General features: G+C 39.6%; 9 protein-coding genes across 9 annotated transcripts; 3 read left to right on the forward strand and 6 right to left on the reverse strand.

Annotated features, from left to right (window-relative positions):
* Nucleotides 1–64: 64 nt before the first annotated feature.
* I206_105028 (uncharacterized protein) lies at nt 65–2,051 on the forward strand (the record flags this gene model as incomplete). Its single annotated transcript, XM_019154331.1, has 8 exons — nt 65–146; nt 216–570; nt 660–735; nt 817–1,104; nt 1,209–1,315; nt 1,378–1,419; nt 1,500–1,783; nt 1,876–2,051. The coding sequence occupies 8 exons, from the start codon at nt 65–67 to the stop codon at nt 2,049–2,051; spliced, it is 1,410 nt and encodes a 469-aa protein (XP_019013071.1).
* A 633-nt stretch (nt 2,052–2,684) lies between these two features.
* I206_105029 (uncharacterized protein) lies at nt 2,685–5,603 on the forward strand (the record flags this gene model as incomplete). The annotated part of the gene is made up of 10 exons (XM_019154332.1): nt 2,685–2,921; nt 3,016–3,277; nt 3,421–3,443; nt 3,512–3,604; nt 3,661–4,287; nt 4,349–4,651; nt 4,713–4,817; nt 4,882–4,962; nt 5,019–5,084; nt 5,154–5,603. The coding sequence occupies 10 exons, from the start codon at nt 2,685–2,687 to the stop codon at nt 5,601–5,603; spliced, it is 2,247 nt and encodes a 748-aa protein (XP_019013072.1).
* A 344-nt stretch (nt 5,604–5,947) lies between these two features.
* I206_105030 (branched-chain amino acid aminotransferase) lies at nt 5,948–8,192 on the reverse strand (the record flags this gene model as incomplete). Its single annotated transcript, XM_019154333.1, has 13 exons — nt 5,948–6,101; nt 6,243–6,422; nt 6,491–6,551; nt 6,618–6,663; nt 6,727–6,820; nt 6,878–6,984; nt 7,046–7,125; nt 7,186–7,282; nt 7,358–7,381; nt 7,452–7,536; nt 7,600–7,654; nt 7,752–7,899; nt 8,004–8,192. The coding sequence occupies 13 exons, from the start codon at nt 8,190–8,192 to the stop codon at nt 5,948–5,950; spliced, it is 1,320 nt and encodes a 439-aa protein (XP_019013073.1).
* A 397-nt stretch (nt 8,193–8,589) lies between these two features.
* On the reverse strand, nt 8,590–10,278 carry I206_105031 (uncharacterized protein; the record flags this gene model as incomplete). The annotated part of the gene is made up of 6 exons (XM_019154334.1): nt 8,590–8,649; nt 8,729–8,858; nt 9,096–9,400; nt 9,518–9,801; nt 9,882–10,034; nt 10,134–10,278. 6 exons carry the CDS (start codon nt 10,276–10,278, stop codon nt 8,590–8,592), a joined length of 1,077 nt encoding a protein of 358 aa, XP_019013074.1.
* Nucleotides 10,279–10,620: 342 nt separating this feature from the next.
* I206_105032 (uncharacterized protein) lies at nt 10,621–13,542 on the forward strand (the record flags this gene model as incomplete). Its single annotated transcript, XM_019154335.1, has 18 exons — nt 10,621–10,765; nt 10,907–10,999; nt 11,064–11,103; nt 11,226–11,379; nt 11,431–11,527; nt 11,593–11,673; nt 11,739–11,846; nt 11,914–11,999; nt 12,055–12,090; nt 12,149–12,448; nt 12,513–12,541; nt 12,652–12,676; nt 12,735–12,869; nt 12,927–12,986; nt 13,042–13,098; nt 13,172–13,211; nt 13,276–13,397; nt 13,474–13,542. 18 exons carry the CDS (start codon nt 10,621–10,623, stop codon nt 13,540–13,542), a joined length of 1,677 nt encoding a protein of 558 aa, XP_019013075.1.
* An 80-nt stretch (nt 13,543–13,622) lies between these two features.
* Nucleotides 13,623–16,074, reverse strand: I206_105033 (uncharacterized protein; the record flags this gene model as incomplete). Its single annotated transcript, XM_019154336.1, has 13 exons — nt 13,623–13,962; nt 14,026–14,199; nt 14,262–14,337; nt 14,466–14,562; nt 14,630–14,703; nt 14,779–14,789; nt 14,849–15,034; nt 15,125–15,168; nt 15,241–15,284; nt 15,342–15,370; nt 15,432–15,472; nt 15,554–15,618; nt 15,678–16,074. 13 exons carry the CDS (start codon nt 16,072–16,074, stop codon nt 13,623–13,625), a joined length of 1,578 nt encoding a protein of 525 aa, XP_019013076.1.
* Nucleotides 16,075–16,785: 711 nt separating this feature from the next.
* I206_105034 (uncharacterized protein) lies at nt 16,786–17,755 on the reverse strand (the record flags this gene model as incomplete). Its single annotated transcript, XM_019154337.1, has 4 exons — nt 16,786–17,144; nt 17,200–17,215; nt 17,275–17,436; nt 17,510–17,755. The coding sequence occupies 4 exons, from the start codon at nt 17,753–17,755 to the stop codon at nt 16,786–16,788; spliced, it is 783 nt and encodes a 260-aa protein (XP_019013077.1).
* A 440-nt stretch (nt 17,756–18,195) lies between these two features.
* On the reverse strand, nt 18,196–19,205 carry I206_105035 (uncharacterized protein; the record flags this gene model as incomplete). Its single annotated transcript, XM_019154338.1, has 2 exons — nt 18,196–18,533; nt 18,593–19,205. 2 exons carry the CDS (start codon nt 19,203–19,205, stop codon nt 18,196–18,198), a joined length of 951 nt encoding a protein of 316 aa, XP_019013078.1.
* A 751-nt stretch (nt 19,206–19,956) lies between these two features.
* On the reverse strand, nt 19,957–21,003 carry I206_105036 (uncharacterized protein; the record flags this gene model as incomplete). Its single annotated transcript, XM_019154339.1, has 1 exon — nt 19,957–21,003. The coding sequence occupies one exon, from the start codon at nt 21,001–21,003 to the stop codon at nt 19,957–19,959; it is 1,047 nt and encodes a 348-aa protein (XP_019013079.1).
* Nucleotides 21,004–22,192: the final 1,189 nt, after the last annotated feature.

Here is a 22,192-nt window from a genome sequence, read left to right on the forward strand (position 1 = left end):
CCATTGAATGTTCTGAGCACAGCACATCAATCATCATTCCGCATCCCAATTCGTTTGATCCAGTATGACTAGTCAATTATTCGTAGGTACTTTTGTTGATACACCTTCACCAGGTGAACTTAGAATAAGGCAAAATCACTTATTAGGTAAATTAATTAATCGGAATACGAAGTTATTTTAAAGCTGATTTGTTTTTTTTCTTAATCTGAAAAAAGGGGTAGATGAAAAAGGATTTATAAATCATATTTCATCAATAAATTCAGAATCTTCACAAATTTTATTAAATAATTTATCATTATTAAATTTAAATCCAATTGAATTAAAAAAATTTTCATTTTTTTTACCTACATTTAATGATTTACATTTACATACTGCACAATATTTATTTTGTGGATTAGGTTTAAATTTATCTTTAATTGAATGGTTAAATAAATATGCATATAAAGCAGAAGAACGTTTAGATAATGATTTAAATTTAACTGAAAAAGTTTATGAAATTTTAATTAAAAAATTATTAAAAAATGGTACTGGTTTTATATCTGCTTTTGGTACAATTGGAATTGAATCAAAGTAAGTTTTTAATCAATCAATCAAAACAAAAAATCAATAATGATATTAATATATGTTTTAACAATATAAATATTTTGTTTTTTGATTAGTTTAATTTTAGCACGTAAAATGCAGGAAATTGGATTAAGAGGATTTATAGGTAAATTATCAATGGATCAATCTCCAGTAAGTTCCAAAAGAAATCCAATTTTTTATGAGAAATTTAATATTGATAATTTTTGATGAATTGTGTGATATGAAAATTAGAGACCAACTTATGGAGAATCATCAGTAAATGATTCAATTTCATCTTTAATTGAATTTTTAGATAAATTAGAAGATTATTTATCTAAATTTCAATCTCATGAAAGATTAGTTCAACCTATTATTACACCTAGATATGTACCTGTATGTTCGGATGAATTGTTATTAAAGTTAAAAAAATTAGGAGATGAAAGAGGTATAAGAGTACAAAGTCATATGTGTGAAGGAAGGGATCAAATGGATCTTGTTTATAAACAAAGAGGAAAGAAAGATCAAGATATATGGAATGATGTGAGTTATCTTTCGTTTAGAATTTGGTTTATACCCATATATTGGGGTCGTCGTCATATCTTAGACATCGATAAAATGTACTAATGAGCGAATAAAATTCATAGCTCGGTTTCCTAGGTCCAAATACTCTTCAAGCTCATGTTACCTATTTAGATGAAGAAATGATACCCCTCCTTAAAGATCGACAGATCACAATAGCTCATTGTCCATTGTGAGTGATGCCCGACTACTCAAGCTCAGTGATGTGGATAAGCTGATCGTTAATGATAATAGATCGAATGCCTATTTATCTGAGAAGCAATTTCCATTACGAGAGTAAGTCATTTTACAAGGATCTCAAGTCAATTCATGGAAGAAAAACTTAAGATGAATTATTAATCTTATATAACCCATAGAGCGCTAGATCATTCACTTAATGTTGGTTTAGGAACAGACATAGCAGGAGGATATACTCTATCAATCCAAAATCAAATGCGACAGGCTGTAGTCATTTCCCGTTTAAGAGAAGGAGCAAGATGTGAAAAATTAAATTGCAGTTTTGCTGAATCTACAAATAAAGGTGAAAAGAACCTTAGTATTGATTGGGTGGAAAGTATATATCTAGCTACAAGAGGTGGGAAAAAGGGAATGGGCTTAGGTGGATGTTTAGAAGTTGGAATGGAATTTGATGTTCAATTGAGTGAGTGAGACAAGAGCCTCTAGACTCTCGGAAAAACGAATCTTGCGTAGTGCTTTTGTATATGCTGATCTTAACCCACTTTTCATTGATAGTTGAATTGACAGATGAAGAATCGCCCAGTGGGATAGGCGCTTTGGATCTGTTTGATATTGAATCTAAAGGAATTGATTCAGAAGAAGAATGGAAGAGATATATAGAGAGATGGTGGTGTAATGGAGATGAAAGAAATAGGAAAAATATGTGGATACAAGGTAGGAAAGTATTGTAAGAACATCCAAGCATTGAGATTTAAACATATATGGTTTGGGCGTGTTGTATATAGTATAGGCGATTCCCCCCCATTGTAAGTCCGTGGTCCAAATCAACGTTCATGCATCAGATAGCATGATTGCATCTTACTGATTTGTAGGTTAAAATTTGACGTTCCCTGCTGAGGCTATTGAATACTTACTACTCCAATTTAAATACGAGTAACGCTGAAATGAATCATCTATTTCATATGAAGGTGAGATTTGACAATCAAATTACTTAAAGCGGTTGTTTGATTCGCAAAGGAGGTTATGAGATTGATGTTAATATTAATCATGTTCAATATTGATTGGGAGATCCGTGCGTTGGACTGACTAGGTCAACGTCAATCTCACACACTCTCTTGTGATGTATTTACATCCGGAATCGATTTATCTCTTTTTTTAATTCTTCTTCTTTTTCATTTTCTTCTTCAACGTGCTTCATCTTCTCATACTTAATTATATCTTACATTCCGCATCTTTGAACATTGTTGATCAAGTCGTGAGTGATATGTCAATTCAATCACATAATCTGTATTATCCATAAACCTCATGATCAGCTCTGAGTAGCTTTATGGAAGAGCTGACGAGATGAAAAAATGTTTAGAAACATGTCGAGACCTACTAGAGAACGTAAACCTGCTCAGATTTATGGTAATATGACTTCGTCTGATCAAGCTTATGGATCAGATGATGATTTAGAAGATTTTGTGGTAGAAGAAGAACAAGATAGTGAAGAAGAATATGGTAATTCAGCTCAAGGTGATGAAGAAGAAGATGTAGAAGTTGATCAAGATGAAGTGGAGAACGATGAAAACGATGAAGAAGATGAAGAGAAGAACAAAAAAGTCAGTGTATTTATTTATACTTGGGTACCAATCTATCTTTCCATTTCGTATAATTGGTCATCGATTCTGAGCTGACGTTATTTTTGAACGACAGAAATCCAAAAAGCAGCTTTCGAAAGAATCTTCAGCTAAAGCCAAATCTAATATCAAATCTAAAGTTGCACCTATCTCGACTTCCTCGTCAAAGAATATAAACGGTAAAGCTGCTAGTGCAGGTCAGAAGAAAGAAAGCAAGAATATTGAAATTAAACCCACCGTTAAAAAGAAGAACAAAAAAATCGTCGAATCTGATTCCGATACCGAAGATAACGACGATGCTATTGAAGAAGAACAAGCAGAAGAAGCCAAAGACGATGGTGAGAGTGCTGCAACTGATAGTCCAGATGAAAAACCGCAAAAGAATAACGCGAGTCTTCTCTATTTTCCAAATTGCTATATTTACACAATTGAGCTGACGATATAAGATAGAAAACTGCTAAAAAGGTTGTTACCCAAAAAGCCACTCCCGTACTCAAGGGTAAAGTGAGTCATTCTTCGGGTCAATCAGCTATCTGATTATCAAGTTGATAGTCATTCATGGTGTATTGTAGCCTCAAACAAAAAAGGCAATCGAAGGCAAGATAGTAGCCTCACCTGATCAATCAGAAAACGAGGAAGATGTCGCTACTAGCGACGAAGTCCACGTGAGTCAACATGATTCCGCGTGAATAATAGCCACTAATGGTGCTCACACGTTCAGGATGATCAGCTTGACGATAACAATTCCGCGTCGGATGGCGATGACTCGAGCGAAGTAGTTGTCAAGAAGAACGCTATTCCAACCAAAGAGGCTACAGTCAAGACCAGCAACAAGAAAGGCAAAGCCCCTTTAGTAAAACCCGCCACTAAAGCAGGTACACCTGAGGGCAAGATCAAGAATGCTCTACCGGTCAGCAAAGCAACAGGCAAACGAATCGAATTGAAGCCATCATCGAATCCTTCCACCTTAGGTGCGAGGCCGACCTTACTGAAGACGGTCAAAGGGAAAAAGTTTGTACCTCTCGCTCCGGCAAGTTCAAGCGTGGCCCCATCTTCGTCATCGTCCTTGACTGCACCTTCCGGTATGGCAGTGGGCAAAAAGACCATGAGCAAAAGCGCGAAGAAAGCAGAAGATGAAACGCTTCCATCTACAGCTACACCTAAACCTACTATTCAGAAGGCCGAGAAAGCAAAAAATACAGCTATCAACGCGAAACAGAAGAAGAATATCAGCAATAAAAAAGCTGATAGAGGGAAGCAAGAATCAAGCAAGACACATGACGAAGCGGGAGGAGAGACGGACGATGCAGAGGCGAATGAAGAAGCAGAATCGATCGATGGTGAAGAAGTGAGTCGTCGCATCCACGCAGCACTACCCAATGAGTCTAGAGCTTATTGCGGTTTACTAGGCCGAGAAAGCAGTATCCGACGACGAGAAAGAGGCTGTTAACGAAGTATTGAATGAAGCCAGCCCGAAATCCAAATCAAACAAGCCCTCTAAAAGATCACGAGAGGAAGCGAATGATCAGGATAAAATGGAGACCGACGATAAGCCGAAGGAAGTGACATCAAAAGTTGATCCAAGGACCCCCGGGAACCGGAAGACGTCTGATTCCAGTGGCTCCACCCCAGCCAAGAAGACCAAAATTACTAAAAACACTGGAGTGGCGTCGGATGTCGAGGCTATGGCTCATCATGAGCATGAGGCTGAGGTATGTACCGACAACACACCTCGACCACGGTTGATTGTAAGCTGACAACCTGGTCCACTAGGGAAACGATGCTAGTCCTCAGCCCTCTTTCACCCACGAAAGACACTCCTCAGATGGTACAAAGTCAGCTAAGGGACGCAAGAGCGAGGATACTAGTTCTGAAAAGGTATATCATCGGACTTCAGCTATTGTTGCACAGAAGTCAGCTGACAGCCGGTCACCGACTACAGAAAAAATCCGTCAAGAAAGTAAAGCAAAGTCACGAAACAAAAAAGGAGGAAATGAGTGACAGCGCGAATGACGAAGATCAGGTGAGTTGACCACCACCTTTATCAGCGCGAGACTCCCGCTCAGCTTGGTTCTACAGCCATTCGCTTCCTCAAAGGTCGCCACGGGTGACTCCTCAATGATATGGACCGAAGGAGCATATCCCGTGGGTACCCAAAGATACCACTACGCAGAAGCATATTCTACTGACTCCGTCTTTGCTGTGCTCCCATAGACTCCCGCCACCCCTCCTAAGCGAAAAGCCGATTCCCCTGCAACACCTTGCCCTACACCAAAAAAGTCTCCTTCAACTAACATCTCTCCCAGTGTCCGAGCTGCGATAATCGCGTTCATGATCACTCCCGAATACCTCAAAAATGTACCTTTCACCAGCATCCAAACCACAGATATCAACGTTCAAAAGCTCCAGCAACACTGGAAACAGGTGCTTGGTACTGAACTTGAAAAGCATTTCAAGGGAGAATCGCCAAAGAAAGGGAAAACAACTATCGATAAATCAATCAGACTCAAAATGTGGGAGTTGATCTGCAAGAGCTACGAAAAGGTCAATTGGAAAGATATCGAAAAAGAGGCTGAAGATGGAATCGATACGACCAAACTCAAAAGACATTTTAGAGAAGTCATGATGAAAGCAGGCAAGCAGTATATCGAGAGCTGCAAGTAGGAGCCCTAATTAGCTCATCCTATTTGCGATAAGAGGACTCCAAGAAATCAGATCTTTCCCAATCGACTGTGTATACCAAATCTGTTGTCCATACATCTGATCTGAGGCTCAAATTGCTTATACATAACTTCATATTCATTATACTCGACAAACCTGATTAAAATTCATTTTGCCTACCATTTTCAATATCATCCAACTTTGTGAATAGGTATTTGAACTCAGTTTAGTTGTATATAGATCAATCATGCATAAAAACTGTATCTAAAGCTTTACAACGTTTTTATCATTCGATGATAACCCCAAATAGCTGAGCCACACATTACCCAAAAATCCACTTTGCGTATTTATACTTCCGATTTTGGGTTGGCAATGACAGACCAAGGGTGTTCAATTTCACCAGTTTGAATAGCGATAATTCTATCTAATAATCCTTTGGCTATATTTCCTAAACCTTCAGGTCCAGTGGGTATTTGAATATCTCTTCCTTCGTATCCGATTCTATTTTCAAAATATAATCAGTATCAGCCAGAATCAAATTCAACGACTTTAGGCAAGTCGCTAGCCAATTATACAGTCCATACGTGATACTTGTCGCGCGAGGTTTATGAATTCAAGGTGAAGAATGGGATTTCAACTCACTTATCAACAGCAGATACGATCGCTGCTGTACCTGTACCGAATACTTCAACTAATGTACCATTCTTTTCAGCTTCAACGAGATCAGCCATTATCAACTTCCTTTCCGATACAACTAATTTTTCTGGTAATCCAGGAACAACGAGTTCTCCTTTAGCGTGTTGACGGGCTAATTGAAGAGCACTAATTACATGATAATCAAAATTGAGCTTTCTTCCTTCCTGCCGGTGAAAAGTAGAAGAAAGACTGACGAATCTCTAGTTACTCCTGGTAAGACAACGTCATCTAATGGTGGAGTTACAAGTTCGACGGCTATAAGAAGCGTTATTAATCAGATTGTAATTACACCTTGATGTTGTACTGTTGGGTATCACTCACTTCCATCTGGATTTTTGAAAGCGACAAACAGGTTCATGGTTCCAACCTGAATCAAAGCAAATTAAACTAAGCTCTGTATTTGATTTACAGAATTTAGGTATAGACTTACTTCAGTCAAAGCATGTTCATCACCCAACAGCCACAAATTCTGACTGTAACCTTCTTTGGCAGCTTCAGCTTGAGGTACAACACCTGGAGCATAGCTGTATATAGAATCATAAGTCAGCTAAATAAGCACCTAAAATATTTCGGATACCCACTTTGCACCCAATTTGTATCCACCTGTTCCACCAGGAGCAGCTCTAACAAATTTAGTAGTTGCCAATAACTGTACAGGCTTGAATCCAGAAGCGTAGTATGGACCGACCTACCGATTGATAATAAGCAAAATCCCTTTATAGCAAATGAAGGAGATGCCTGATACTTACAGGTGAACAGATGACGAATAACATAGCATCTGAACTTGGTCCCACACCCAATGCGTTTTGAGTACCAATTAATGTTGGTCCTATACAACGATCACATATTCAGCCTAGCCCCCAGTATGTGGCCAATGCGAAGGACTTACGGATGTAAAGTGAGTACCCTTTTTCTTTTGGAATCCATTCTGAATCAAGTACGACGAGTTTCTTGATGAGTTCTGTCAATGCTTCACCATCGAAAGTCTATGAAGACCATTGAAAAATGATAAGTTATCGTTACGAGATCTTAAGGGTGATTGGTAATATGGATTAACATACAGGAAGAGCAATTCTGGTGGCACTCTAATTAGTGTGATGATAATCAGCTTTTTCAAATCAAAGTACAAAGCAGTTTAATCGTAATTATGCTTACTCTGTTCATTCGTGCCATATTCATATCAGGTCTGAACAATCTGACGGTTCCATCTTCTTGCCTGTACGCTTTCATACCTTCGAACCTAAACTTGGAATCAGTTAAATGTTTCGGCCATTTGGATCAACTGAACAGAGGCTAGACTAACAATGTGAATGCATAATGGAAAACAGTTGAAGAAGGATCTAATTCCAGAGGAGCATCTAAGGAAACGTGAGATTTATCAGCCGGCCGGACGTCGTTGACAATAGAGATGGAAATGGACGATCGTCTGAATTAGGCGAGAAAATAATCACTTACAAGGTTTGATTTCAGGAGTCGCCCACCCATTGGCAGAATTCCAATTGATAGTTAACATATGATCTGTAAAAGTCTTTCCGAAAACTAATTTTGAAGGTGGTAATGGTGTTTTAGGTGTAGTGGTTTTGGAGATTTTCAATAATGATGGCTATTATATCATACAATTTCAAAACAATGTTAATTTCTGTCAAATCACCACCTTGTATCTCTTCTTCACCTTCTTCAGATAAAGATAATTATATAGTCACTTACATCAAGATCTGGTGTTTGAATGATTTCACCAGTCATAACATCTCTCATAGGTTGAGGATTCCTCTTATAACCTCGAATTTGTTGGGTGAAGGCGGCTGAAGGTCGTGCGACATTTTGGATTGAAGAGTATGGTGATTGACGAGATGTCAAACGGGTGATACTTGATCGCAAAGGTGTGTATCTGGACATTTTGCCTGATGCCTTTTATTTCGAGTTTGGCGAAGAGAGTAATGCAGAAGCAAACAATTGATTGATTTATCAAATAGTATATTAGTTTAGGTTATCATAATAGGAGTTGGATTTGTGATTTTGGATTTACGAGTCAATATACCGACTGGTCACGTGGCCATTCGGTCCGGATCAATTCGGCTCGGCCGCATCACGGATAAAGTCAATCAAGGTAGGACCAGTCATTTCATTGTCCTGTATCGTATGTATGCATGGATTCATAACATTCATGTGAGCCAAGGCTTTGCGACCAGATAGAACGTTTTCGCCTCATCCACGAAATTGCATCCGGCATACTTTCATTATTTCATGCATTTTGCTTAGGTGATTTCTTCTATGACTTCGCTTGATCACGTTTTCATTGTCCAGGTACGAATACAGTCTTAGCTACTTTATTCTTCTCGAACAGCTCATAATACTATCGGAAACCAAATTATTATTTCAGCTTGGTAGGATATCAAAGGTGAGACTTATCAGGTATATCAAGATAGACCTACCTCAGCAGCTTGACTGAATCCCACTTTGTTTTCAATGAAGCTTTTGAATATCTCTTGATTGTCCACTAAAACTTTCAGAGCGGGTTGATAAAATGTCCGAACTGAACATCTACCGAATTGAAGCTTGACACTGATTGAAAGTAGTAATCAGTACAATTTTTATCAAAATGTTTTAGACCTCATCTCAAATCCCCTCTCTACACTCGTCCTATAGCGGGAATCTCGAGCCTAATACACTATCCCCTAATCTGTCCAAATTACAGCAGCTTTGAAATAGAAAAGGAGCCCAGTCCACCTTCGCTTCTCTACCCTACACCGCGTCAAAGCTCGCCTTTAACTCACGCACCCCCTAGAAGAAGTAACTCACTTTTTATCATATAATCCACCGCCGTTCAAATTGATATTTTTAGAATGAACTCCAACACTACTAACCGCTCCGTAAGGTCTGACAAGGTCCAGAGCAGTCAACAAAGCTCCTTCGTGTCCTACAACTTCAAGTACAGCATCTGCACCTCTTCCCTCAGTTGCATTCAAGACTGCCTGTTTGAGTTCAGACGAAGGCAGTGCAATTGCTCCATGTTTCTCTGCCAAAGCCAATCGAGATGTTGCGAGATCTGTTGCGAATACTTTAGAAAAGAGAGTTTTGGCAGATGAAATCGCACATAAGCCGACCTGTAAATTGCAGTCATAAGCCTTTGTGCGTTCAGGGTTTGAGAGATTGCCAGATGTGTCACCAGATTTGATGAGGGATACATCACTGGCTTTGCAAGTTTAAGAAACAGCACGTACAGGTCCACAACCAATCACAACACAAACTCCGTCTTTTCTGTTCTTTCCTTCTGGTCCATCTAAAAGAGATCTAGCATTAGATGCAGCACTATATCCTGTAGGTAATATATCGGCCATAAGTAACATTAATTCATCTGGTAAATTATCTGGTTTTTTAAATACACATCCATCTGCAAGTGGTATTCTAACGTATTCTGCTTGACATCCTTGAAGAGAAGGTGTACCGAATAATTGAGATTGATTACAACGAGCAGTATGTCCTGAAGAACAATACCAACATGATCCTTTAAATTGTCAACCAAATCAGCAATCTCTTCTGAATTTACAAAACAGAGTCAATTTTATAAAAGGGGAAGTAACTGACCACAAGATACAGTGAATGGAACAGCTACGATATCTCCTATTTCGAATTTTTTCACAGCTTTACCTTTTTCAATAATTGTTCCCACCACTTCATGACCCATTATATAATCTTTACCAGCATCTTCGTGGCCCCTATACAAATGAAGATCGGATCCTAAACACGGGAAACATTTTAGCTGAACACCAATTTTCAAGTTATTTGGTAATACCTTGCCACATAAAACATCCTACAAAGGAAAACTCTTTGACTTACCGCATAAACCAGCCAGATGGACTTTCAATATGACATCTCCATCATTTTGCAATTTTGGTCTAGGTACTTTTTCAATCGAAACTTTGTAAGGTTCTTTGAAAATTACAGCTTCCATTGTTTCAGGTACAGTGTTAGACGAAGACATAACAATCGCGAAATTCGAAACAATGAAATCAATTGTCCCGATTCGCTTATAGGAGGAACAAAAGTGATAGCAGATACAAAGCTGTCCGTCCTAGTTTGAAGGCAGTTACAACAAGTGAGTGGGCTTCGTATTGATCTAATCTTGTTTGCACCCTTACCTGCTGCCCACTTGTCATCCCGGTCCGATATACACTCAACTACTAACTACATCGATGCCGGAAATCAAATCGGAACTCACCGCCAATCAAATAACCGAAGATAACGATAAAATATCCAAGCGCAATTGAAAAACACATACTTTGCTTCTTTCTTCCAAATAACAGACGATATGAACATATAGCAAATGGTCACATCGCCGTCTACGATCTCAGCGTGGCTCTTCAACTTCTTCAACGAAGGTAGAAGCCAACAGGGATCTGGAGTTGGTCCGGGATATGAGCTTGTTGCATCAAGTGAGCTGAGGGAGAACGATGAGCAATGCGGCCGAGGTATGTCTTGCTCTACACTCGTATATCATATCGAGTCTTCAGTGTGAGCTACCCATCAGTAATCTCTCTGTTGATGCTTGATCTCCTACGCGTAATTAGGCCAGCGAACGTCCAGCCATTCACTGTCAGCTGATTTACCAGGACCTGTTCCAACCTCTGCTCAACTTTCAACCCTCCGACACAGTCCCGGACAAGTACCTTGGGCTGCTTATGCTATAGCATTGGTCGAATTAGGTAAACTATCCATCGATCATATCATCTCAGAACATCTGATTGGAGCTGATCGCTGTTTGATTAGCTGAAAGAGCGTCATATTATGGAGTTGGAGGATTATTTCCGTGAGTAATCAAGTCTTTGCATCCTTCCCATACCCCTCTCTTCCAACGTCGTTCTTCATTCTCACCAAGTACAGCTGAACTACGGTCTCACCTTATTTTAGCTCACTTGTAATATTCTGCAGCAATTTTGTTCAACGCCCTCTCCCTCCTGGCGGATCAGGTACAGGCGCTCCTCCGCCCAATACCCAGCTTACCCCTGGAGCTCTTGGAATGGGTCTTCAGGTTTCTACTGCCCTTAGCGTCATATTTTCCTTGCTAGCATATACTATGCCGCTTGTAAGCTATACAAAAACTAATATTGCCGGATAAGGGCTAATGAATTCATAGCTAGGAGGTATTTTGTCGGACCTTAAATGGGGAAAATTCAAGACTATTGCTGTCGGAACAGGGATAGCTGGGGTAGCCCATATACTGTTCGTTTATGGTAAGTACATCCGGATGCTTGTAGAGCAGTGAAAGGGAGAAATAGACCTGACCTGTTAGATACAGCTGCAGTACCTTCTTTACTACACAATGGAGGTGCATTTATACCGTTCTTGATTGGATTAATACTCCTAGGAGGATCTGCTGGTCTGTCAATATTTCAACCCTTGGTGCCGCTGAGTGAGAATCTGAGCTTATGTCTCCATTTTCAGGTTTGATTAAAGCGAATATTGCACCTCTCATGGCTGAACAGTATCTTCCTCCTTCAGACTACCTATCGAGTTTATCCAATGGTGAGAAGGTGATCGTGGACAGAGAAGGTAAGTGATCTGAAATTACCTTACAGTCAATCATATGTTTCCCTTGACGCCTCTTACAAACAACCAGCTACTATACAGAAGATCATGTCAGTATATTACGGATCAATCAATATAGGCGGATTTATAGCTATCACCTCCACATTTGCGGAAAAAGTACGTCTGTAGAGTAAGCCGATATGGTAAGATATTTGGCTAAAACTAGGTATAGTATGTCGGGTTTTGGTTGGCTTTCCTTATGCCTGGTGTACGTAGACTCCCAAATCCATCATTTTGATCAGGTAGGCTAATGAGCTATTGTATAGGTCATTTTCCTGATCATGCCATTTGTTCTTAATCACGTTTATCCGAAACTTGTTAAATCCTCCAATCCAAATTCTTCTGTCTTGTTAGAAACATATCATCAAGCAAGATCATACTTCTCCAGTGGAGAACATACCAAGGTCAACGATATAGAGCTAGATAGCAATGAAACGGATCAAGCAAACGAATTTGAAAATATACTTGGAGCATGCAAATTCTTCGCTTTTTTCATCATTTATAATATAGCAGATGGAGGGTTGAATGCCCTTTTGATCTCTCAAGCTGGATCAATGACTACCAATGTGAGTCAGCTGATTGTTTCTCTCTCCTTCAGATGGAAGAAGATCAGCTGACGGGATGTTATAGGGTATACCTAATGACTTTTTGAGTCATGCGTAAGTTCATCTCTTTATTTCCATATTGTGAACCTTCTTCCTACTTTTCGTATTGTTTGCCTTTTCACCAAGCCCGATTTGAATTGAAGCTGAGCTATTGAAATAATTAGAAATCCATTAATCATAGTTATATCCGTAAGTCAACCATTAGAGCCAATGTAGATAATTCAACTAGTTAATAAGGATTGAGCAGATTCCATTACTTAATCGATATCTTTACCCTTATCTCTCTTCAAATCGGATCAAGCTTGGACCTGTTCGAAGAGTCATAGTGGGCTTCATATTATCTACTTTGGGCATGTTATGGGCATCGATAATTCAATATCTTGTAAGCACTTTACCCTTCATCCCAATTACAATGCGAATGACTGAATTCCATTGAAAGGTATATCAAACTTCCCCTTGCGGATATAATGCTACGACATGCGAAGAAGTATCGCCTATAGTTAGTATAATTTTCGTGCATAACATACAAAGGCTGACTTGGCGGGCATGTACAGAGCGCTTGGCTCGTACTTCCTGCCTTTCTCTTATCGGGTTTAAGTGAATCTTTCGCTGTAAGTTGGCTCTTTAATATCAGATCAGAAATGGTAAAATGTCATAATTTCAAATTAATGTGAATTGTTTTAGGTGGTAAGCGCAATGGAGATTGGTTATATGATGTCACCTCGTAAGTATCTGAATTCTCATATTAACAAATATAAAGAAAATAAGTTGAAAAATAGAAATTATAGCTTCTTTAAGATCAATTATCAATTCTATTTTCCTTTTCATGCAAGCTTTATCAGCAATAGTTATATTAATATTTTTACCTATAATGAAAGATCCATATTTGATTTGGCCATTCGCTATCTCCGTAAGTAGTTTAACATTTCATTGCTATCCTATGTTGATATGATACATCATTTGACTTGATTAAATGCCTTTTTTAGACTATTATTACACTTATAGCTACTTTGGGAGTTTGGAAATTATTTTCTCATTTAGATGATAGACATTGATTTTTTACCGAAAAATCAAGTTGATAAATTTACATTGTATATATAATGTATAACATATTGAATTAATTTACAGAACAATTTTAATACCTTGTATGATCTTTCGTATGATCAACATGTCCATAAACTTGAGAAGAAGGTAAAGGAATAGGAAATTCAGATGAATTTTGTTCATTTACATTTATAGAATAATTCGTATTTGTCGTTTGATTTCGTTTTAAATTGTTTGTTTGATTACCTGTTGATTTAGCTTGTGGGAATTGTATTTGTGAATGTCGGGGTTGGGATTGAAAAGAATCAACCAATTGAGAAGGTTTATAAGCATATCCTATATCTTGTTCCGGTTCAACTTTACGTCCAAGCGATTGATTTGAATTGATACCGTCTACATGATAAATTGACATATCATCTTGAGATTCGTATCTACTCATCAATCCATAATCATCAGCACCTCAAAATGGTTTAATGTAATTTGAAATGACTCACCTAATATCATAAGGATTTTGATAACTTTGATGTTGATGTCTATGCAGAATCGGACTTGTAGCTTCTTCGTCATCTGCATTGATCGTCGGTCGATCGAGATGATTCGAATTGGACTGTTGCCATTCTTTAGAACGGACCTCATTTAGTATCATACCTCTAGAAGCAGCTTCGATCCTGTTGATTGATAATGATTTTCAGCTGATCGACCTTCAACCGAAAGATTAAAGTGGACTAACCTCCTTTTCCTCCATACTTGGATTCTAGCTTGTTTCATCTTCTTCCAGATATACCATGCAGCCCAGATAGTCACGACTACCCAGGCACCCAGCGAGAATTAGCTTACGTTCCGTTCGACAAACGCTCCATGAGGTGGATAGTCCACCGTTTCTCGGTTCCTTAATAGGCGTAGAGGTGAGGAACTTTCGAAAAGCATAACTTACGGACACCAAAGATTAGGATACTATGTGAAATCCATTTCTCTGATGACTTTGTGTCTTCATCAGTCGCGAAGATGACTCCGAGGTACACCACAATGAGCTATCGAGAAAGTGTACCGATTAGCTACTATACAAAGCGACATCTCCTTTCTCATGAAATTCCTTACTTGTTTAGGTAAAGTTAAAATACAAGCTATTGTGAATACCCAAAATCCGGTACCACAAGTAGCGAAGACCGCGGCTATATAATCCTGTCAGCATAGAACCAGACCTATTCCTACGGGTGGACGGATGACTGGCGGGGAATATTACTCACTGGAAAAGTGACTGTTTACTCAAGATGTTGATTAGCTCATAGCCAGCAATATATCTCCGGATGGACTTACCCTGGTATAGCACTTAGCCTAATGATAAAGATCATCCAAAATCCACCATCTCGAACTACATGAGCCATACATGCGTAGTTCAAATTATTCTTCTCATGTTTCTCAGCTCTTGATCTTAAGCAATATTCGAAAGCAAAAAAATTGCCTATTTCACCTAAAAGAGTTCCCGCAGCTGTGATACCGAATCTATAAAAAATAGCGAGATCAGTCATTTTTGTCAAACATGAGATTATGCCAGTACCTCTGGTAGGGAAGCTATGGCAAAAAGATACTTACCCAATCCACAAACCCCACACTGCTCCGACTAGCACCGCCAAGATCTATTCGTTCATAGAATTAGTCTTCTCTACTGAAGAGACGCGAATAGTTCGTCAAATGGGTCAAGTACTCACCTCATGACCGAATAGCGGTGGAAAGGAAATCACGAAGAATATACCTACGAAATTTGATGATCAGCTTTGATAGCAATGCAGACACTCAAGCCAAAGCTGACCTATCGGTATTGCCCATCCTCCAGGCAACCTGTTCGGGATCGTCGACTTTCAGCGCCTACGCAAGCACACAGAGCAGTCCCACGACTTACTTTTTCATCCAATTTGCGAACGGTGTCATCCAATCAACGATCTGGATCCGAGCAAATGAATTGGTCAGCCATCGCTCGTCCATGAGTGATTCGCCGGAAATATGTGTAAGTGAGACACTCACCTGATCATGATATAGTGACATCAAAATGACCAACACAACACCGACTATAGCTAATATATACCAGTCTATTCTCATAGACATATCAGTATGGCTTCTTGTTGGAAGCACGAGAACTTGTACTCACACCACCATTCTTTCCTTATCCAAAATCTCCATCCACTCAATTTCTTCCAATCTATCATTCCTTTACTTAAGAATTCCCTTTCTGCTTCTTCATCTTCTTTAGTCCATCCTGTAGGATATCCTTTTCCTAATTCATCGGAAAGAACCGGATGAGTAGAAGATTCAGATTCAGATCTTTGTAATCGTGTAACTGGTCTTTCAGAATTGTATAATGGCTGATCGGCGGCATATGGATTATCATTAACTGAAAGTTGATTTGAATTATATCGATCTTCCCTCCGTTTTTGATAATTTGCTTGAGGTAAAGAAGAGGTATTCTGTGATGATGATAAGTGAGATCGATATGATGGAGGATAAGGATGTGATATTTCTGGATATTGTCGATAGTTATGCTCCATCGTCAACCTGTTCCTCTTTTCAATATCTTCTAATGTGTTTCTATCGGGTCTAGATTGTTCTTATATAATTTCGGTCTTATTGCTTGAACACACGAGTGTTATTAGGTTATTGTGAGAAAGAAGAACTTGATACTTTATTTGTTCGATCGCAGATCGTTTGTACAATCTATCAGTGGTGGCGTCGTGAAGGTGATTTGTTAAGCCGTGTCCAGAAAGGATTTAATGGGTTTAATGACAAAATGCCAAGAGATCTCCTTTCAGTCCAATGAAAAAGGTGAGTGCTGTTCAATGGAACGCACAACGCAAAAATGGTCGATCTCAATATTGATCAAGTTTTGCGATGTCAAATAGGGAGGAATGCTTGTGTACAACACATAATGACTTAATGCTATGCTTGTATTTTGTTATTGCTGTGTTACACATTAGTAACTCTGTAGTAGAGTGTGTTTCAGGTGTTTCAGGTTTGATTTAAACAACGAAAACACGTAAGTTACGCGTTAAAACGCGGGGTAAAATTACTTGGCGGGCAATTAGTCGGTACATGATTTAAGAATGATAATGCCCTAGATTGTTTGCTTAATATCACTACTACATCAAGACATCACTGCATCAAGAAGAGGCAACATGATGGACACTACAGCTATTTATGTCGAGTGTTACATGGGAGCAAATCTCAATCTGAGGATCCCTTTGCGACGGTAATTTCAAACCCTAGTCAAAATTCCAATGGGGAAATTCGTTATGAAATTCGTTTCGATTCTGTTTATGAGGTAGACCTAAGTTGGGCACATAACAATACTGTAATTCATCCGGTTCGAAGCCGACCGAATCGCCCAGCTCGATCAATTGACGACTATAGCCTTGTTCGTGCAACTGAAGTAGATGACTTGCAGCATAAATGAAAAGATCACTAATTGCTTTACGACTACGGCTTGATCGGTCGTCAATGCCACTTTGCGATGTCGAAATCAGGTCGTGTAAATCGTAATTTTCAGCTATTAACCAACTTTGAGGTGGTTGACCAGATGTTTCGAGCTGATGGAGCTTGGATAGAGCCCAGTCCAACTCGACTAAATGTGCTTTCAGCAAAACAGAACAAGATCAAGGTTCTCCACAAATACTCACGATAGCAACCATACCACTATATCCGGACGTCAGCGCGCTCGTTTATACCACTACAAATGAAAGAATAGTACGAACTTCTCGTCCGTGATGGAGGATGATTTCAGCTTGCTTCGTACGTTCCTCATTTGCGCCACCTTCGGCAAGATCCTCAACCACTTCAAGCAAGTCGGCATGAAATCGTAACGCGTTGAGACCTATGACCCAAGCTCGAGACAGCTCTTGACGAGAGATTGAGATCTATATCATAATTCCCCGTCCGAGCTTGATTAGCGAAGTTGATCGCCGCCCGAAGCCAAGGAGACTGGCTTACTTTAGAACCTGAGGAGGTGCGAACGGAAGTGATATAGAGGGGTGATCCGTAGCTGAGCCATTTGAGGTAGAATGCGGGTGCTGGGAACGGTTGCTGCCAGGAAACGATAGAATTTGAGAATACGTGATGACTCGTTAAGGGCGGAGAAGCACTCTTCAGAACGAAGTGTACACCAGCGAAATCGGAATTGTCTGTGAGTTCGGTCGCAAAGTCCTCTGTATATGGTTCTTTAGAAGGGGCCGACATTTCAGCAATTGCTGGGTTTCAATTAAGTCTAGTAGATGGAGTGATTGTTCGGAGGTGAAGAAAGAAGACAAAATCGTTGTTACAAACGAAGTGTGCAAAGGTAAATCACGAGGTCAGGTCGATGGGTTTCACCGCTATATGACCTCCACGACGCTGGTTTCAGTTCATTACCTCATAGTGGTCTGCAAACAAGCTACAGATATCCACATGATCCCTCTTGAGTTATAAATACTGTTAGCAATCTTGTGCACAATGAAGACTTACCCATCGCCTGATCTGTGATAGTCCTCAGCCCAGATTAAATGATTTTACTATGATACTCTTGACATCAAGCATTCAAGGATTGTAAAAACGCTCGCACTTTTCCAGTATTTACATTCTCATCAACTAACTGAGGCTATACTTTAGAAGGTTTATGTATACATGTATAAAAACAAAAATTATGCTAATCCAGATTCAACATTCCCAATTTCTTTCAGCTCCAAAAGTTCAACCAGGACCTCTTCAATAGTTGGTCTATTCTCGGGATCAACAGCTAAACATTTCTCCATAATATCCTTGAAAATACCAGTACATTCTAAAGAAGCATGAGCTCTAGGCATATTTTTATTTTCAATAGCCCAAAGTAAAGTTCCAATTGCATAAATTTCAGATTTTTTATCATATTCTTTACCTTGACAAACTTCTGGAGCTCTAGTTCCTGATGTAGTCCATCTTGATTCTAAATCACATATAATTACTTTATCATTTTTATAAAGTATATTATTTGAAGATAAATCTTTATGTAATAAATTTTTATCATGTAATTCTTTTATAGCTTGAATTATACCAATTGACCAATTAATTTTAGTTTGATTAGAAATTTTGATTTTTTATCATCCATCCAATCTGTTAAACTTTTACCATATTTTATGAAAACAAGTTTATCATTTAAAGTTTTACCTAAAAGTTGAACGAAATGATTTGATCCTTTAACAGAAAGAAGATTTTCAATTTCTTGAATGGTTCGTGGAGATTTAGTAAAGTGTAGATTATTATCAGGTTGAATTATAGGGAGTGATTTGAAAATATCAGAATTAATTGTATCTTGAATCTCTTTTTCTTCTCTTTCAATTTCAGATGTTCTATCATCCGTAGGTATAAGTTCTCCATCTTCATCTACTTCACAGCCTTCCATACTAATTCTGATCTGATTTTCGTCCATTCTATCCACTCGATCTGCGATGACACGAGCTCCAGGCCAAGGTACAATAGGAGGATCCGCTTTACCATTGATAACTCGATCTGAATATGTATTGCGAATACGAACAATTTCGTAAAATGTCCCATGATGAATACCTACTCCTCCAGCAAGGTTGTATAACCAGGACAAGCTACTACCATTCCTCGAATCATCAACTTGAAATGACTCTCTCGCGTCTAGTTGTTCGACGAATGAAGGCGTAGCCATGATGTGCAATATGCTCTGTCGCGTGGAAAGTCAACTCTCGAATTCAACTAGACGACGCGCCCAACTTGCTTAGATTTTTGCTTTAGCTAATGACTGTTGTGAGGAATCCCGAGGCTTCCGATAGATTGGATGAGATTGTCAAATTGACAGGTCTGAGAAATTACAGTATGGTTATTATTAAACTAGAAAGTAGATTGATAAATCAACGTGATACGTGTTACCTTGTGGAGTCGCATCATTGATCATCCTTTGGAGCTTGTTAAAAATGGATCAAAGCTTTTCTACCATTAAGTCTCAATTCAAAATTGACGCTAGTTTTCGGTGTTTAGTTCCCATGTCGAATTCATGATGACGTTCGTACGAGTCCCCCCTTAGCCACTCTTCCTTCTCGAGTTCCTTCCACCCACGTCTCATCCGAGCTCCTTCCTCTTCTCCATGTATTCTTGCGCTCCACTGAACGGTATAATACGTCCAAGCGCGGGCTGAATGAGACTCGCTGTATGGGCAACATGTTCTGAGATTTACCAGGACGACATGGAGGTAAATCTGTGGCGCCGACATATCAGAAATGTTGCACAATCTTTACACATGCATCTCAATGACTATAAACCGCCTAACCAGATAGTGTTAAAAAGCTAACAATATCCTCACCCTCAACTAGCCTTCCCTTGCGAGTTATGTTTCAGCTTCTTTCAGCGTGTAACCCTCAGCCAGAACCTCCTTAATGGTTGGTCTTCGATACCCGCAAGAGCTAGGCATCTTGCTCGGAAGTTGAGTGGAAATCGCTGGAATCTACCTTAGGAACGAGATCTTGCGAGACAGCGGGATGAAGGTCGTTGAGAGGAGAGTGAGAGGCAGTCTCCTGCCGTTGCTGAACCTCCTGCAATACCTGATCAATCGTGGGTCTAACATCCGGATCATCCGCTAAGCATCGTTGCATCAGATCGGCAAAGACGCCCGAACATTCGAGAGTTCTGAAGGCTCGAGGCATATTCCTATTTTCAATCGACCATAACAATTGGCCGAATTCGAAGATATCTGATTTAGCGGTGTAAGGTTTACCAAGTATACATTCGGGTGGATATTGGAATATGGTATCTGGACCAGCTTCGATGTCGCAAATGACAGCGTGATTTTTGTCGTAAAGGACATTATTGATGCTAAGGTCTTTATGAAGAATGTTCTTGCCATGTAATTGCGATAAGCCAGTGACAACATCTAGAATCCATTGATATTTCCACTCTTCAGGAACGTCAAGTGATCTATCAATTATCCATTCACTAAGTCCTTGACCGAATCTTCTGGTAAGAACTTGTCCAGCTTCAGTCCTTCCTATGATCTGTATGACGTTGGTGCAGCCTTTAAGCGCAATAAGGTTTTGCAGTTCATCCATACTTCTGATAACCTTCGCGTGGTGAATAGACTGATCATACTTTACTAAAGGAAGTGATTTGAATGTTTCTGATGCTAAAACTTTCTGAGCATTTTCAGACTCTTCTTTGGTCCACCACGATCCATCATCTTGTTCGATTAAGTCTTCAGGTTCTTCATCGACTTCTTTCTCTCTGGCTTGTACTTCTTCTAAAGTCATTAATCTAATTTCATCCCCAAAGATAGTCACTCCTGGCGCTGATACTTGGGGTAGCATATTCCAATCTTCAGTGTTGAACAATCGTTCGGTGAGAGTCCCTGCAACTTTGTAGATCTCATAGAAGACACCGTTATGGTTGAGAATACCACTTTTCTGGGTGTATGACCAAGCATTGCAGAGCGGATCGTCATGGTTCGCTACGAGCATGCTGTCGCTGTTTTCGCAGAATCAGCATTGCGAGCTGACCATATCATGTTGGCGTTCCCACTCACTCTGCAAACGCTTCTGCTTCCAATTGCCCTTCTTCAGCAAAGTTGGGGGTGTAACAGCCGGAATGAACCTTGGTACAAGCAGTGTCATTAATGGTTGCGCTATGGAAAATATCAGTCTCATTTCAAGCAGTGTACAATCAATCCTATTACAGTGTCGTAACTTCTATACTGTTGAAAAAATCACGACTTACCTGTCGATTTGATCAGTAGTCATTTTGGCAACGTCTAATATGAGTGATTGTATGTGTAGTCTTAACACATCCAATTCGACGAAAATTTGAATGAAGCTGGAAAAATTGTATTAGGCAGAAGAAATCCATCAAGAAAGGAAGTGGCGAGGGAATTGGGGATAAAAAAGTAAGAAACACTTTCGTTCAATCATTGTTTCCTACTTACGAGAGGTTTGTGCACCAACAACGTTTTCATGCTCTGGTCCAGACCCACAATGTGCGATGTTAGCACCCTTTGGATGGTCAAAGCACCGCAGACATGGCCGTTAGGAGGCTGTTTTTCAAGGAGTTCATATCCATACTCCCCAAACATCCATGTATCCGTGAATGAATTCTTGAGTGATTCATACTAACGAGAAGACATCACCTTCGATTCGATGCATGCGAGCTTTCTAACGAGTTTGCACAAGGTACAGCACATCGCCTCCCCAAATTTCCCAAGAGCGCGCCGCAGCCGGCGTTTTTCCCGATACGAAAGGACGATAATGCGTCGGCGGAGAACTGACCTACCGGGCAAGCAAAGATGAACTAAACGCAGAATGACTTATAGGAAGAGCATCACGAGAAGGGTTTGATCATGAAAATACTGCCTCGCAGCATTCGTCATACAAGAAGCTAACTGATTCGAAGTTACTGTTCTAGTGGCCCGATATAAATTAGTCTGAGAAAAGTTGTGTGGCCAATTGGCGACAACATCACAAAGCTTCTGTTCGCTTCTCGGCAGGCTGAATTTCTGTTCCATGCATATTCTTGCTGCCAAGAGTCGCTGTGACTTGAAGAACTCTGCTTCTCAACATTTCTCCGATCGTTCCGAGATTGGAGTCATGTAGTATTTGTCCCTGTTGAAGTGTGATCTGCCAGACCGCCGCATGATACAAATCACAAAAAGGCTTC

This window comes from Kwoniella pini, chromosome 6 (genome assembly GCF_000512605.2).
Source record: "Kwoniella pini CBS 10737 chromosome 6, complete sequence".
NCBI classification, from domain to species: Eukaryota; Fungi; Basidiomycota; class Tremellomycetes; order Tremellales; family Cryptococcaceae; genus Kwoniella; species Kwoniella pini.